Genomic DNA, 13,414 nt, shown 5'->3' on the forward strand with positions numbered 1-13,414 from the left:
AGTAAGGATAGAGGGTGCAATATTCCGTCAGTGGAGTCCATGTTTTATTTAGTCAATCTGTCAACAACTCTGATTTGGCTTCTTTGTCTTGTTGCTTCTATGGAAGCAATGGGGCGGGGAAGGTAGCCTAGTGGTTAGAAACGTTGGACCAATAATAATTGCTGGATCGAATCCCCAAGCTGACAAGGTAAATATCTGTCGTTCTGCCCTTGAACAAGGCATTTAACCCACTGTTCCCTGGTAGGTCGTCATTGGAAATCATTTGTTCTTAACTGACTTGTCAAGTTAAATAAAAGGTTACACACACACACACACAATTCTGCTTGTGAAACTCAAGTCATGGTTAATTCAAACCTGCCCCTACTGTGGATGTAATTCCTGCCTACCCTAAACTTGACAAATGAGAAGTAGAGCTGTCAACAGGAGTAATTTGTTAGCATGTTTGTTTTTAAATTTTTACAGCCTACTAACCGCGTTGTCAAAATGTCACTACTGGGAAAATCTAGAGGACTCAGGACACACCCTAATCTTGCAGAACTTGTAGCCCTCCTGGTTGAGGGTGACCATGACTTGGTCCACGATGCCTGTCTCGCTGGTGCGGAGGAAGGTGCTGCAGTCCCTCTTGGTGTAGCGCCGGTTGGTGCTGTCCAGCTCATCGTCGTTCTCCGGCAGGGTCACCGTCTTGCCGATGATGACGTCCTCGCCGGAAACACGCACTCCGGGAGCTATCAAGCCGTCGTCATCCAGCTTGTCGTAAATGGCGTGCCTCATGCCTGGGGGAAGGGGAGGACCATTGGGTTGTTCAATGAGAAATTCTCTTCGTATGAATGCCAATTTAATAGAAGTTGCAGATGGAAAATGTATGAGATGATGGAAATAGGCTCTGGTTTAATGGCTGACTCCTTTACATTTTTAAGATGCCAAGATGCCTAGGACGTACCCGAACAGGTTTCGCGTGAGGGTTTTTCAAAGATTTCCTCCTGATCGAAGCCTTTCTTTGACTCCTGCTCTTTGTAGGAGCGGTAGAACACAGACCTGAAATAAAAACACTTATTTACACATTTTGTCTTAAGTCATTTTCACAGCAAAGTGCAGGTCTTCAAATCACAGCACAAACCTGAAGAATCCACGGTCCACAGCAGAGCGGTTCATGATGACAGAGTCCTCCTGGTTGTAGCCAGTGTACGCCGCAATAGCCACAATCGAGTTGATACCTAACCAAGCACAAATGGAGGATTTCAACGAGCCAGGACTAGAAAAACGGCAGACATTTTTAGGTCAGAGTTAAAAAAGTGTAATTGGCTGCCAATTCTGCAGCGCTCCAGCTCTCACCTGCAGGGAGCTCTCTGAAACGTAGGTACTCCATAGAGCGGGTGGTGACTAAGGGTTTTTGGGGGTAGTAGAGCACATGGGCCAGGGTGTCCATCCGCACGTGGAAGTTGGTGATGTACACACCCATGGCTTGTTTACCCATAGCAGACTGGTATGTGTTTCTGGGAGACTACATGGGAAAAGGTGGGGGGGGGGGGGGGGGGGGGGGGGATGTATTCATTGATTTACAGTTCAAATGGATGGATAAAAATCTTAATTTAGGATGTTTCATAGCATAGATATTAACAGTCTCTTGCCATTGCATCTATTCAAATCAGCCCCAATAAGAAAACCTATTTTAGGAGCATATTTTTGTTGTTGTTGCTGTACCTGGTTGTGATCGGGGAAGGGGATGATGGAAGCACAGACTCCCAGGATCATGGAGGGGTGGATCTCACAGTGGCTGTATGTAGAACAGTAGGCCACACCCTTCTCCTGGAGGTCATCAGGGGTCATGGCCAGCATCACAGTCTCCTCCTCCAGGGTGTCGATGTACTCCACCACGCCGCTGGCCACCAGGTCCTGCCAACTGTAGTTGTTGTACTCCCTCTCCTTCAGCTGGTCGATGTGTCTCCTTTTCAGCAGCAGCTTTTGCTTCTCTACGATCAGCAGAGGACGACAGATCCTCCCGGCGTCCGTGTAGATGCGGATCTCCCTCTCTCGGATGTCTCTGATCATGGACACCTAGAAAACGGGTAATAGTGTATGAGTAAATAGAACACCTGAAAAAGGGGATATTGGGTTTTTATGTGTAGGTTAATTTTATAATAAAATAATGAAAATGTCAGAAAAGTCCTGAAAATCTGGAAAAATTCTCTCTTACCTCAGACACAATGATGTCCATCTGCCTCCTCAGTTTCCTCAGTGTGTTCATCAGCTGCTCTGGGTCCTTGTGTATGCCCACCCAACAGCCATTGACAAAGATCTTTGTGGCACTGTTAGGGTAGAATTAATGGAAAACATAAAATGCCGATAAAATGGGTTGACAAACTTTTCAGAGACATGACAATGTTTTTTCTGTATTAATAAAGAGCAGTGTGCCGCCATCTGCTGGACTCACTCCGCAATGGCTGCCGGTGAGATCTCCTCCAGGTTCTCCATGCTCCACTCCTCCAAGAACTCCAGGATGGGAGAGGGCTGGGAGCCCACAGAGATGTAGGCCATGAGGGCCAGGTTCTTCACTAGGCCTACAGCATGACCCTGGGAAATAAGACAGGGAGGGGACATAAAAATGGGGGACAAAATAAGCAGGGACAACACTTTCAATGTCAATTGTAAGTGAGAGCTTAGCTCCTTGTGGGTAACATTACAATTTGTCATCATACAACAACTGACCCCCTTGATAAGGAACATAAATGTGATTTGGAGTGGTATTGGGCATACCTCCGGGGTCTCAGCAGGGCACACCATGCCCCACAGCGTGTTGTGAAGCTGCCGGGGCTTGGCTAGCTTGCCGTCCCTACCGATGGGGGAGTTCACACGACGAAGGTGAGAGAGGGTGGAGGCGAAGGTCAAGCGGTTCAGCACCTATAAACAGACGAGGAATGTTGTAATTTTTAATGACGATAAACAAAATCATCTTTTCGCAGCATAACGGAAAACTAAGCTGTAACTATATAGGGATGTGTACCAGATGTTTTCTGCCCTGTGTGTTACCTGGGACACTCCAGCTCTGGCCTGATGGGCCTTCTTGACGTCACCCCAGTTCCCCGTGGCCAGAGAGTACTTCAGGCCGTCGGAGATGATTCGTGTCTTGATGGCCAACTCCAGGTTGAAGTCCTTCCCTCGGTCAATAAACTTTTGGGCGTAGATGCGGATCTCTTTCAGCAGGTTCTTGAACATTCTAAATGGGTCCAAACAAATCAAAAAAATTTAAAAAGCTTCCATACATATTCACCAAATGCTCAGTTTGGATAGGAGTGCGGTTTACAAAACGTTGCACTACATCTGAAATTAAAGCTTTCTAGACATTTTATAGATGTGTTTCTTTAGGACTTACCCACGGAACAGGAAAGCCAACAGCGGCCCAGCCAAGTCTAGTCTCTTGTTGCCATAGTGATCCCTGTCGTCCAGCTCTCTTCTGCCCAGGGCCGCTAATAGGAGTCTGTGGACCATGTACCTGCAAACAGACACAGATACACCACCGAGTTACATCGATACGTCCAGCAACAACATAAAGACCATTGTATGAAGTAATAGAACACAGTCATAACCGTAGAATTACATAAAGAATGTCCAACAGAGACCTGGTGAGTTACACGATCTCTATGGCAGTGGTTTCAACCTGTGGTCAACAAAGTTTGTAATAAAATAAAAAAAGTTTCATATTGCAGTGTTATATCCAATTTTATATTACTTTTCACAACGCAAACCGTTTAACAGACATCCATCTGTAATAATGGGGGGGGGTTCCAACTCAAGGTGTCTCCCCAACTTTTAAAATATTTTCAGGTGACCCCCCCCCTTGTACTGTCAAATAAATTGAACACCCCCCCCCCCCCATCATAGAATTAACTCAAAATAATGTTTTAGACCACAAATAACAATAACTGCGTTTATAAACGTGGATATCGACTTCGCCACTTCAGCATGCTTTTGTGGCACAGTTCGATGCCATGCAGGGCTGCTGGCCAGAAGATTCGCCGACCACCACAGATGATCGCACTCTCCCTGCTGGTTTCATTACTTACGATCAGAGCCGCTTGCAGACAGTGATCAGCTAGGGTGGAATCAGATTTTCTAAATTTTTACGCCATATTTATAATTATATAAAAATATATACAACATCTTTTCCCACCAACAGGTTTCTGTGCCAATGCACCACACAACCAATAAACAAAACATAGGAATACGAGCACTTCAATATCATGGTTTGCATTTTCAACACCACAATAACTAGACTACGTCAATCTCAACAGAAAACACATCCATGTCCCATTCTTCTCTGCAGATCCTCTCAAGCTCTGTCAGGTTGGATGGGGAGCATGGCTGCACAGCTATTTTCAAGTCTCTCCAGAGATGTTAGATCGGTTTTAAGTCCAGGCTCTAGCTGGGCCACTCAATGACATTCAGAGACTTGTCCCGAAGCCACTCCTGCATTGTCTTGTTGGCTGTGTGCTTAGGGTCGTTGTCCTGATGGAAGGTGAACCTTCACCCCAGTCGGAGGTCTTGAGCGCTCTGGAGGGAAAACCCTTGTACATTATCCCATCCCAGAGTTGCGGTTTCATCAAATTTACTTGTTGCAGATAAAAGTATGTGCCTAAACACGTAGTGCACATAAAAAATACTTTGAGACGAAGTTCCCCATGTACTGATTAAAAAAACACAAGTTAAATGGGTTTCCGTGGCATTTTCAACTCTAGTGATGGTTTCGTCACAAAAAAAGTTGAGTAGGTGTGCGCGCCCACTCTGGTATTGGTACATGCACGCTAGCCAACAGGTTGCAGATACAGTGCAGGTATATCCTACTACATGAGATTATTATAGACATAAATACAAGATTATTTCTATTTGTCAAATGGCAGCCAAGCATCACTTACCAAGCCACCAGAATAAGACCCTCCATATTTATTGAAAGGAGCATCAACCTCATCACTGAAATTCTACCCTGTGAAGTGCATCATAATTTATTTAATCTGTCATGCATTTTTTTTATCCAACATGTAGGCTACTTTACTGCATAAAAAAGGTTGGTTGGAAACCTGGTTAATGTCAAGCCATTTTGCAGATGCTGGGATTATATTTTGGATGAATCTGCGCATTCCTACAGGAGACTTTTGAAGTAGCCTAATCAGATTGAAACATTGTGACTGGTTGTGTTAATGCCACATACAAAAAAGGTAACACATTTTAAAAAGTGAAATGATAAATATTTCCGCCAGAGTGAAGCTTTCGGTTCTAGGTGCGCGAGGAATAGCCACTAGGCTTGGAGAGGAGGCCGAACATGTGTTAAGATTCCTGAATAGCTAGGCCTGCCGGGAGCATACAGTTGAAATCTAAAGTTCACATACACCTTAGCCAAATACATTTAAACTCAATTTTACACAATTCCTGACATTTAATCCTAGTAAACATTCCCTGTCTTGGTCAGTTAAAATAAAGTGATGATCCTAAGAATGTGAAATGTCAGAATAATAGTAGAGAGAACGATTTATTTCAGCTTTTATTTCACATTCCCAGTGGGTCAGAAGTTTACATACACTCAATTAGTATTTGGTAGCATTGCCTTTCAAATGGTTTAACTTGGGTCAAACGTTTCAGGTAGCCTTCCACAAGCTTCCCACAATAAGTTGGGTGAATTTTGGCCCAGAGCTGGTTTAACTGAGTCAGGTTTGTAGGCCTTCTTGCCACACACACGCTTTTTCAGTTCTGCCCACAGATTTTCTATGGGATTGAGGTCAGGGCTTGGTGATGGCCACTCCAATACCATGACTTTGTTGTCCTTAAGTTATTTTGCCACAACTTTGAAAGTATGCTTGGGGTCATTGTCTATTTGGAAGACCCATTTGCAACCAAGCTTTAACTTCCTGACTGATGTCTTGAGATGTTGCTTCAATATATCCACATAATTTTCCTGCCTCATGATGCCATCTATTTTGTGAAGTGCACCAGTCCCTCCTGCAGCAAAGCATCCCCACAACATGATGCTGCCACCCCCGTGCTTCACGGTTGGGATGGTGTTCTTCGGCTTGCAAGCCTCCCCCTTTTTCCTCCAAACATAACGATGGTCATTATGGCCAAATGGTTCTATTTTTATTTCATCAGACCAGAGTACATTTCTTCAAAAAGTACGATCTTCGTCCTTATATGCAGTTGCAAACCGTAGTCTGGCTTTTTATGGCGGTTTTGGAGCAGTGGCTTCTTCCTTGCTGAGCGGCCTTTCAGGTTATGTCGATATAGGACTCGTTTTACTGTGGATATAGATACTTTGTACCCGTTTCCTCCAGCATCTTCACAAGGTCCTTTGCTGTTGTTCTGGGATTGATTTGAACTTGTCGCACCAAAGTACGTTCATCTCTAGGAGACAGAACGCACCTCCTTACCTGAGCAGTATGACGGCTGCGTGGTCCCATGGTGTTTATACTCGCGTACTATTGTTTGTACAGATGAACGTGGTACCTTCAGGCATTTGGAAATTGCTCCCAAGGATGAACCAGACTTGTTGAGGTCTACAATTCTTGGCTGATTTCTTTTGATTTTCCCTTGATGTCAAGCAAAGAGGCACTGAGTTTGAAGGTAGGCCTTGAAATACATCCAGAAGTACACCTCCAATTGACTCAAATTATGTCAATTATCCTATCAGAAGCTTCTAAAGCCATGACATCATTTTTTGATTTTTTCCAAGCTGTTTTAAGTCACAGTCAACTTAGTGTATGTACATTTCTGACCCACTGGAATTGTGATACAGTGAATTATAAGTGAAATCATTTGTCTGTAAACAATTGTTGGAAAAATTACTTGTGTCATGCACAAAGTAGATGTCCTAACCGACTTGCCAAAACTATAGTTTGTTAATAAGACATTTGTGGAGTGGTTGAAAAACAAGTTTTAATGACTCCAACCTAAGTGTATGTAAACTCCCGACGTATGTGGCCACATTATTGTAGGACGACTTGGGAGAAGGATGATCTACAGAGAGCACATTCAGTAAACAGAAGTAAAAATACAGCCAGACTGGCCTGCTACCGGGCCTTTCTAGACCTTATAAACTGTTGAGAGTAGACCAACAACTGATCCAAATGTGATTAAACATTTGAATCACACAGCTTTTGCACTGTCACAGCTTTTGCACATTTTCACTGCAGCCTAGAGTAGATTTTTTACTCACTTGATAACAATAATGCAATTATTCATTGCATTGTGGTGTTGTAGGCTAGTCTAGGTAAGATAATTCTATTGTCCCTAAACAAGATCAACAGGGGAGCTTTCTTAGTTGTGTGTTTCATGTCATCACTTTTCTTTCATGCAATGATGCCAGTGGTGTAAAGTACTTATTAAAGTTTAGAAAATACTGTAATGTACTACTTAGTTGTTTTTTGGGGTATCTGTACTTTACTATTTATATTTGACAACTTCTACTTTCCTAAAGAAAATATTGTTTGAATCCATACATTTTCCCTGTCACCCAAAAGTACTCATTACATTTTGAACGCTTTGTTAGCAGGAAAAATGGTCCAATTCACACACGGAAAACATCCTTGGTCATCCCTACTGTCTCTGGTCTGGAGGACTCACTAAAACACAAATGCTTGGTTTGTATATATCGGATTGTTTGAGTGCGCCCCTGGCATTGTGCCATCTGGTTTGCTTAATATAAGGATTCTGAAATGATTTAGACTTTTAAAACTAAATACTTTTAGACTTTTACTCAAGTAGTATTTTACTGGGTGAATTTCACTCGAGTCATTTTCTATTAAGGTATTTTTACTCCCGTATGAAAATTGGGTACTTTTTCCACCACTGAATGATGCACCTGGCCTGTCCGCTGCCTATCTTCTATTACTATTTATTCTTGTGGATTCATATTTAAACATTGACACAGCTTTGAATGCTTTTATATGTGGTATAATTGCTCGTTAGCCTGTTGCAGAGCTGGACAAACGATCCACCTACCACTAATGTCACTTTAAATGGTGGATAGAGGGCAGGAGAGACCGTTAGACTGCATTGACCTTTGGAACAGTAAAAGTTAGCACATGGAAAAGCGTAGTTCATAAAGGAAGTGACACACCACCTTGATATAGGTGTTCATGCAAGCGGATGAAGACATTTGGATAGAATGGAAGACATTATATAGTAAAACCTGTAAAAGAGCAAAAATTTACTAGGAGAAGAAAGTTTGACCAACCTTCCCTATTTTGGACTACCCCTCCCCCCAATAAATTGCAATCTGTCCCTAAAATATTTTGTCCTCAAGAGCTTATTGAAGTGATTTGGTGGTCCCTGGAATGGAACAGATTGGGAATGCCTGCTCCACGGTCATTACATTAATATAACATAATAAATACTCACCCTAAGAAATAGGCCTTCTTGGTCTCACAGAAGTCACTGACTCCGACGTGGGGGAGCACCTCCTTCTGTAGCACCTCCTTGGCGTACTTGATCCTCCTCTCCTTGGTGACACCGGGCTTGGCACCACGAGAGCCAATGAAGTTCAGCGCCACGTTCTGCTCCTGGATCACAAAGGCCTCGTCCAGGGATGGTTTGACCTGGTGGAGCACAGCACATCAGATAAGTAGTGTATGTGTGTGGTGTTTCCTGTATCTAGAACATCCTAGACAAGAGATTTACCATCTCCATCATCTCAGGGTCGTCAAAGTCGTAGATGATGTGCTCCAGGATGTCTCTGTCGGACACAAAGCCCAGGGCTCGGAACACTATGATGATGGGGACTTCCTGTCTGATGTAGGGCAGAGTGGACACGATCCTCTGACCAATGGCACTTTTCTTCACCCCCTGGGAGAAAAAGCAACAAAACAAAATTCTGACATGTAAATCTCTGGGACGGTAGCAAATTTGCCAGTAAATTTAGGACCAGGTATATCTGTTTCTCACCTGTCCTCCCCTGGCCATCATGCTGACCCAGATGGAACTGGTGGGGCGCGAGGAGTTTTCCAGGCAGGAGCGGCACTCCCCTGTGTACGCATACTTTGAGTCCTTCTTGGCGAAGACGTACACTGTGTTCGTGGCCATCTTCTCCTGGGCGATCAGGACCTGCAAACCAAACAAGGCAATTCCTATCAATAGCCCAATTGCAAAAGCGTGTGTTAGTGCTCACTCATTAAAACCAGGGTTGGCTAGGTTCCTTTCTTAATGTAATCTGTTACAGATTACTAGTTACCTGTCCAAAACTGTAATCATAACTTTTGGATTACCTAAACTCAGTAACAATCTGATTACTTTCAGATGACTTTCCCCTTAAGATGCATTAGAAGACAAAAATGAATATTACCAATTGAACGACATCTACTGCAGGATAAATAAGTGTTAGAGTTTACATAGCTGGCCATAAATGGAGGTGGTATTTTACTTTATGGGTTGGTTATGTAGGCTTCTTCTAACCCATTGCTTGCTAGCACAGATAATAATACGATTAGGCTATATATTTACATTAAAAACCAAAGTCTGTCAGATTTCTAGTCATTCCAATTCATTTAATACACCTTGATCATCAAGAATAGGACTTGTAAATATAGAAATACAGATTAGCCGAACTGTTTTACCTGAGCATAACCAAAAACGAAGGACTTATTGACCTACTCTGTTTATGATTTTGTAGGCTACACCATTGCTGTCGTCCTTACCGCCAAGCATTTATTCAAATTGGATCATCTTTAAATTTCCGACAGCAGTAGGACCATTTAAAGAGATACAGTGCCTTCAGAAAGTATTAAGCCCTCAACTTATTCCACATTTTGTTGTGTTACAGCCTGAAATACAAAAATAAAACTGTTTTTAGAAATCTTATGAAATGTATTGAAAATGAAACAGAAATCTAATTTACACAAGTATTCACACCCCTGATCATTACATGTTAGAATCACCTTTGGCAGCTATTACAGCTGTGAGTCTTTCTGGGTAAGTCTCTAAGAGCTTTTCACATCTGGATTGTGCAAGATTTGCAGATTTTTTTTTTTTTTTAATTCTCCAAGCTCTGTCAAGTTGGTTGTCGATCATTGTTTCAAGACTTGTCATAGATTTGCATGCCTATTTGAGTCCAAACTGTAACTAGGCCACTCAGGAACATTCAATCTTATCTTGTTAAGAAATTCCAGAGTATATTTGGCCTTTCATTTTAGGTTATTTTCCTGCTGAAGGGTGAATTTTTCTCCCAGTGTCTGTTGGCAAGCAGACAACCAGAATTTGCCTGTGCTTAGCTGTATTCAGTTTATTTTTAGCCCCCCCCCCAAAAAACTCCCTAGTCCTTGCCGATGACAAGCATACCGTGCCGATGACAAGCATACCGTGCCGATGACAAGCATACCGTGCCGATGACAAGCATACCGTGCCGATGACAAGCATACCGTGCCGATGACAAGCATACCGTGCCGATGACAAGCATACCGTGCCGATGACAAGCATACCTTGCCGATGACAAGCATACCTTGCCGATGACATGATGCATCCACCACCATACTTGGAACATTTTAAGAATGGTACTCCATGATGTGTTGGATTTGCCCCAAACAGGACATAAGGTTAATTTCTTAGCCACATGTTTTGCAGATTTGCTTTAGTGCCTGGTTGCAAACAGGATGCATGTTTTGGAATATTTGTATTCTGTACAGGCTTCCTTCTTTTCACTCTGTCAATTAAGTTAGTATTGTAGAGTAACTATAATGTTGTTGATCCATCCTCAGTTCTATTACAGCCATTACATTCTGTAACTGTTTTAATGTCACCATTGGCCTCATGGTGAAATCCCTGAGTGGTTTCCTTCTTCTCGGGCAACGGAGTTAGGAAGGACGCCTGTATCTTTGTAGTGACTGAGTGTATTGATCCAAAGCAAAATAAATAACGTCACCATGCTCAAAGGGAAATTTTATGTCTGCTTTTTATTTTAATCTACCAATACTTGCCTGTCTTAGTAAGGCACTGGAAAACCTCCCTGGTCTCTGTGGTTGAATCCGTGTTTGAAATTCCCTGCTTGACTTACAGATAATGAATTGTATGTGTGTGGTACAGAGATGAAGTAAATCATGATAAACACTACAATTGCAAACAGAGTCCATGCAACTTAAGCACATGTTTTGTCCTGAACTTATTTAGGCTTGCCATAACAAAAGGGGTTGAATACTTAGACTAATTTCAGCTTTTGATTTTTAATTCATTTGTAAACATTTCTAAAAACATAATTCCACATTGACATTATGGGGTATTGTGTGTAGGCCAGTGACACCAAATCTCAATTTAATCCATTTTAAATTCAGGCTATAACACAAGAAAATGTGGAAAAATGTCAAGGGGCGTGAATACTTTCTGAAGCCACTGTAGCTTACAGAAGCCTATTCTTGCTTTTTTCTTGTGATCCTTCAAATGCATTTAGTGTGTCATCATAGTGGTCTTTGACTTGTGGTCAGACTCACTCAGGCGGAACAAACCTAAACTTGCACCTTTTTTCAATGCTGATTTGAATGTTATATCATTGATAAAACAGGAAGGTGTCAAAGATTTTTTACACAAACATATTTTCTGAATTACTAAAAAAAAAATGTTTTTAAAGTATCTGTCATCTGATTACAATATTTTTTCTGGTAACATAACATATTACATTTCTTTCATAATATGTTACTCCCCAACCCTGATTGAAACATAGATTAAAGACAGGAATCTGCCCTCTACTTTCTTTCTCCTTTTACCTTCTCTGACCCATTGATGATGAAGTAGCCCCCGGGGTCCAGTGGGCACTCGTTGAGCTCACACAGATCACGGTCTGTCAGGCCGCTGAGCAGGCAGTAGGTGGAGCGCAGCATGATCGGGATCTTGCCGATGAAGGTCTTCTGGTGCTGGGTCTGCAGCTGGTCCTCACCCTCCTTGATGATGGTCTTGGTGATGTCCACGTACAGTGGAGCAGAGTACCTGTATAATACAGATGTGGCCCTAGTTGGCACTGGCAGCACTGAAGGTTGCAAATGATGTGCAAGGGAGATTTATTGTGATAAAAGTATGGCCCCAAATTAGCAAACTTACGTAAGGTTCCTGAGTCTGGCCTCGTTGGGCATCATAGGCGACGGGGCTCCATCTCTTTCCCAATGAGTGGGTTTTGAAAGGTAGATCTGCTCAAACTTCAGCAAGTAGCGTGGCTGTAGAGCAACAAAAAGGGAGCGTTAACAGGGCATTAGTAAGTGCCCTCATAGAGAGAGGCAATACATGAAGCAGAATATCTGAAAGCGCCTGTCTGTCACTCACCGGATCCTCCACCTCACCAGAGGTGTGCTGGGCCTCAGCCTGCAGGTCAATGGGCGGGGCATCCTCCACGATCCTCTGCACAGACATCTGGATGAACTCGTCAAAGGAGTCCAGCTGCTGTCGCACCAGGCCCTTCTCATCAAAATAGGAACTGTAAGGCGCATCAGAGAGGATAGTGTTATTTGAACAAAAGCAAACTGCATAGTGTATGCTACATGAGGATACAACAAAAATAGGAGAGATAGGTAAGAGCATAGTTTTACCTGATAACAATCCAGCAAGCTTCCTGCCATAAATCGGGGGTGATTTCATCCTCATCCTCATCGTATTGGATATCTGAGATCACAGAATTTGGATAACAGATCACAGAAAAGACATCAAAGAAGTGCCTATAGACGCAGTGACATAACATTAGCCAAGGCCCTAACTAGTTCATGGAGTTTCCTACAGCACTACAACTGATAGACACAAAGAAAGGTATTTTAAATCTGCAGACCTCAAAGACTTGCTAACTTTGTTTATTCAACATGACATGATGTGATTTTCATATAAGTAGGCCTAGTTGAAAGTGTGATTATAGCTAGGTGTTTAGTCTGGTGAAACCAACCAACTAATTAACTAGGCAATTAGTTAACCTCGCAAGTTACATAGCACTAGTATGCTTGCTAGCTACTGTAGCTATCTATTCTTGGTGATGCGCATATTAGCCTGTATGCTAACTAGATAGCTAGAAGCAAGCTAGCTAACTACATTATGTAAAAAATAACGCATTCGACTCAAATGGCTGAAATACAAACAAACCTTCATCTTGGTCATACATGGTTACTGCTGATTCCCTCTCGTGTTCGCATAAATAAGCAGAAACCGACTTTTAAATCATCAACAGTGTCTGATTCAACGCTGTCTAACGTCACACACTTTGCTAAATGAACACACAAAATAAAATATCGATGGTCAAGCCTGAACGTCACTTCCTATATCAAAGTTATTATTTTAATGTGCAAGAAATTAGTGTTAACTAAATATATTTACTACTCTGATCTAATATTAACTATAATGATCCATGGTTTTCTAACAAACAATATGTTTTATTATATTATATGTCGAATCTTAATAGTTGTAAACGTAAATAAAC

General features: G+C 42.3%; 1 protein-coding gene across 1 annotated transcript in view; it reads right to left on the bottom strand.

Annotated features, from left to right (window-relative positions):
• The window catches only part of LOC109905218 (DNA-directed RNA polymerase II subunit RPB2), a 16,037-nt gene extending 2,806 nt beyond the window's left edge, over positions 1–13,231 (bottom strand). The window contains exons 1-18 of the mRNA XM_020502480.2: positions 13,081–13,231; positions 12,543–12,615; positions 12,280–12,430; positions 12,061–12,173; positions 11,730–11,949; positions 8,926–9,084; positions 8,662–8,826; positions 8,383–8,579; positions 3,371–3,490; positions 3,028–3,214; positions 2,755–2,898; positions 2,432–2,571; positions 2,195–2,306; positions 1,702–2,055; positions 1,333–1,501; positions 1,118–1,214; positions 941–1,035; positions 523–773 (exon numbers count right to left, since the gene is read on the bottom strand). Coding sequence (XP_020358069.1) covers positions 523–773; positions 941–1,035; positions 1,118–1,214; positions 1,333–1,501; positions 1,702–2,055; positions 2,195–2,306; positions 2,432–2,571; positions 2,755–2,898; positions 3,028–3,214; positions 3,371–3,490; positions 8,383–8,579; positions 8,662–8,826; positions 8,926–9,084; positions 11,730–11,949; positions 12,061–12,173; positions 12,280–12,430; positions 12,543–12,615; positions 13,081–13,099 — 2,766 coding nt within the window. The 5' untranslated portion in view covers positions 13,100–13,231. The remainder of the gene's footprint in view (positions 1–522; positions 774–940; positions 1,036–1,117; positions 1,215–1,332; positions 1,502–1,701; positions 2,056–2,194; positions 2,307–2,431; positions 2,572–2,754; positions 2,899–3,027; positions 3,215–3,370; positions 3,491–8,382; positions 8,580–8,661; positions 8,827–8,925; positions 9,085–11,729; positions 11,950–12,060; positions 12,174–12,279; positions 12,431–12,542; positions 12,616–13,080) is intronic.
• Between the last annotated feature and the right edge of the window lie 183 nt (positions 13,232–13,414).

The sequence above is a fragment of the Oncorhynchus kisutch genome, linkage group LG15 (assembly GCF_002021735.2).
Source record: "Oncorhynchus kisutch isolate 150728-3 linkage group LG15, Okis_V2, whole genome shotgun sequence".
NCBI classification, from domain to species: domain Eukaryota; kingdom Metazoa; phylum Chordata; class Actinopteri; order Salmoniformes; family Salmonidae; genus Oncorhynchus; species Oncorhynchus kisutch.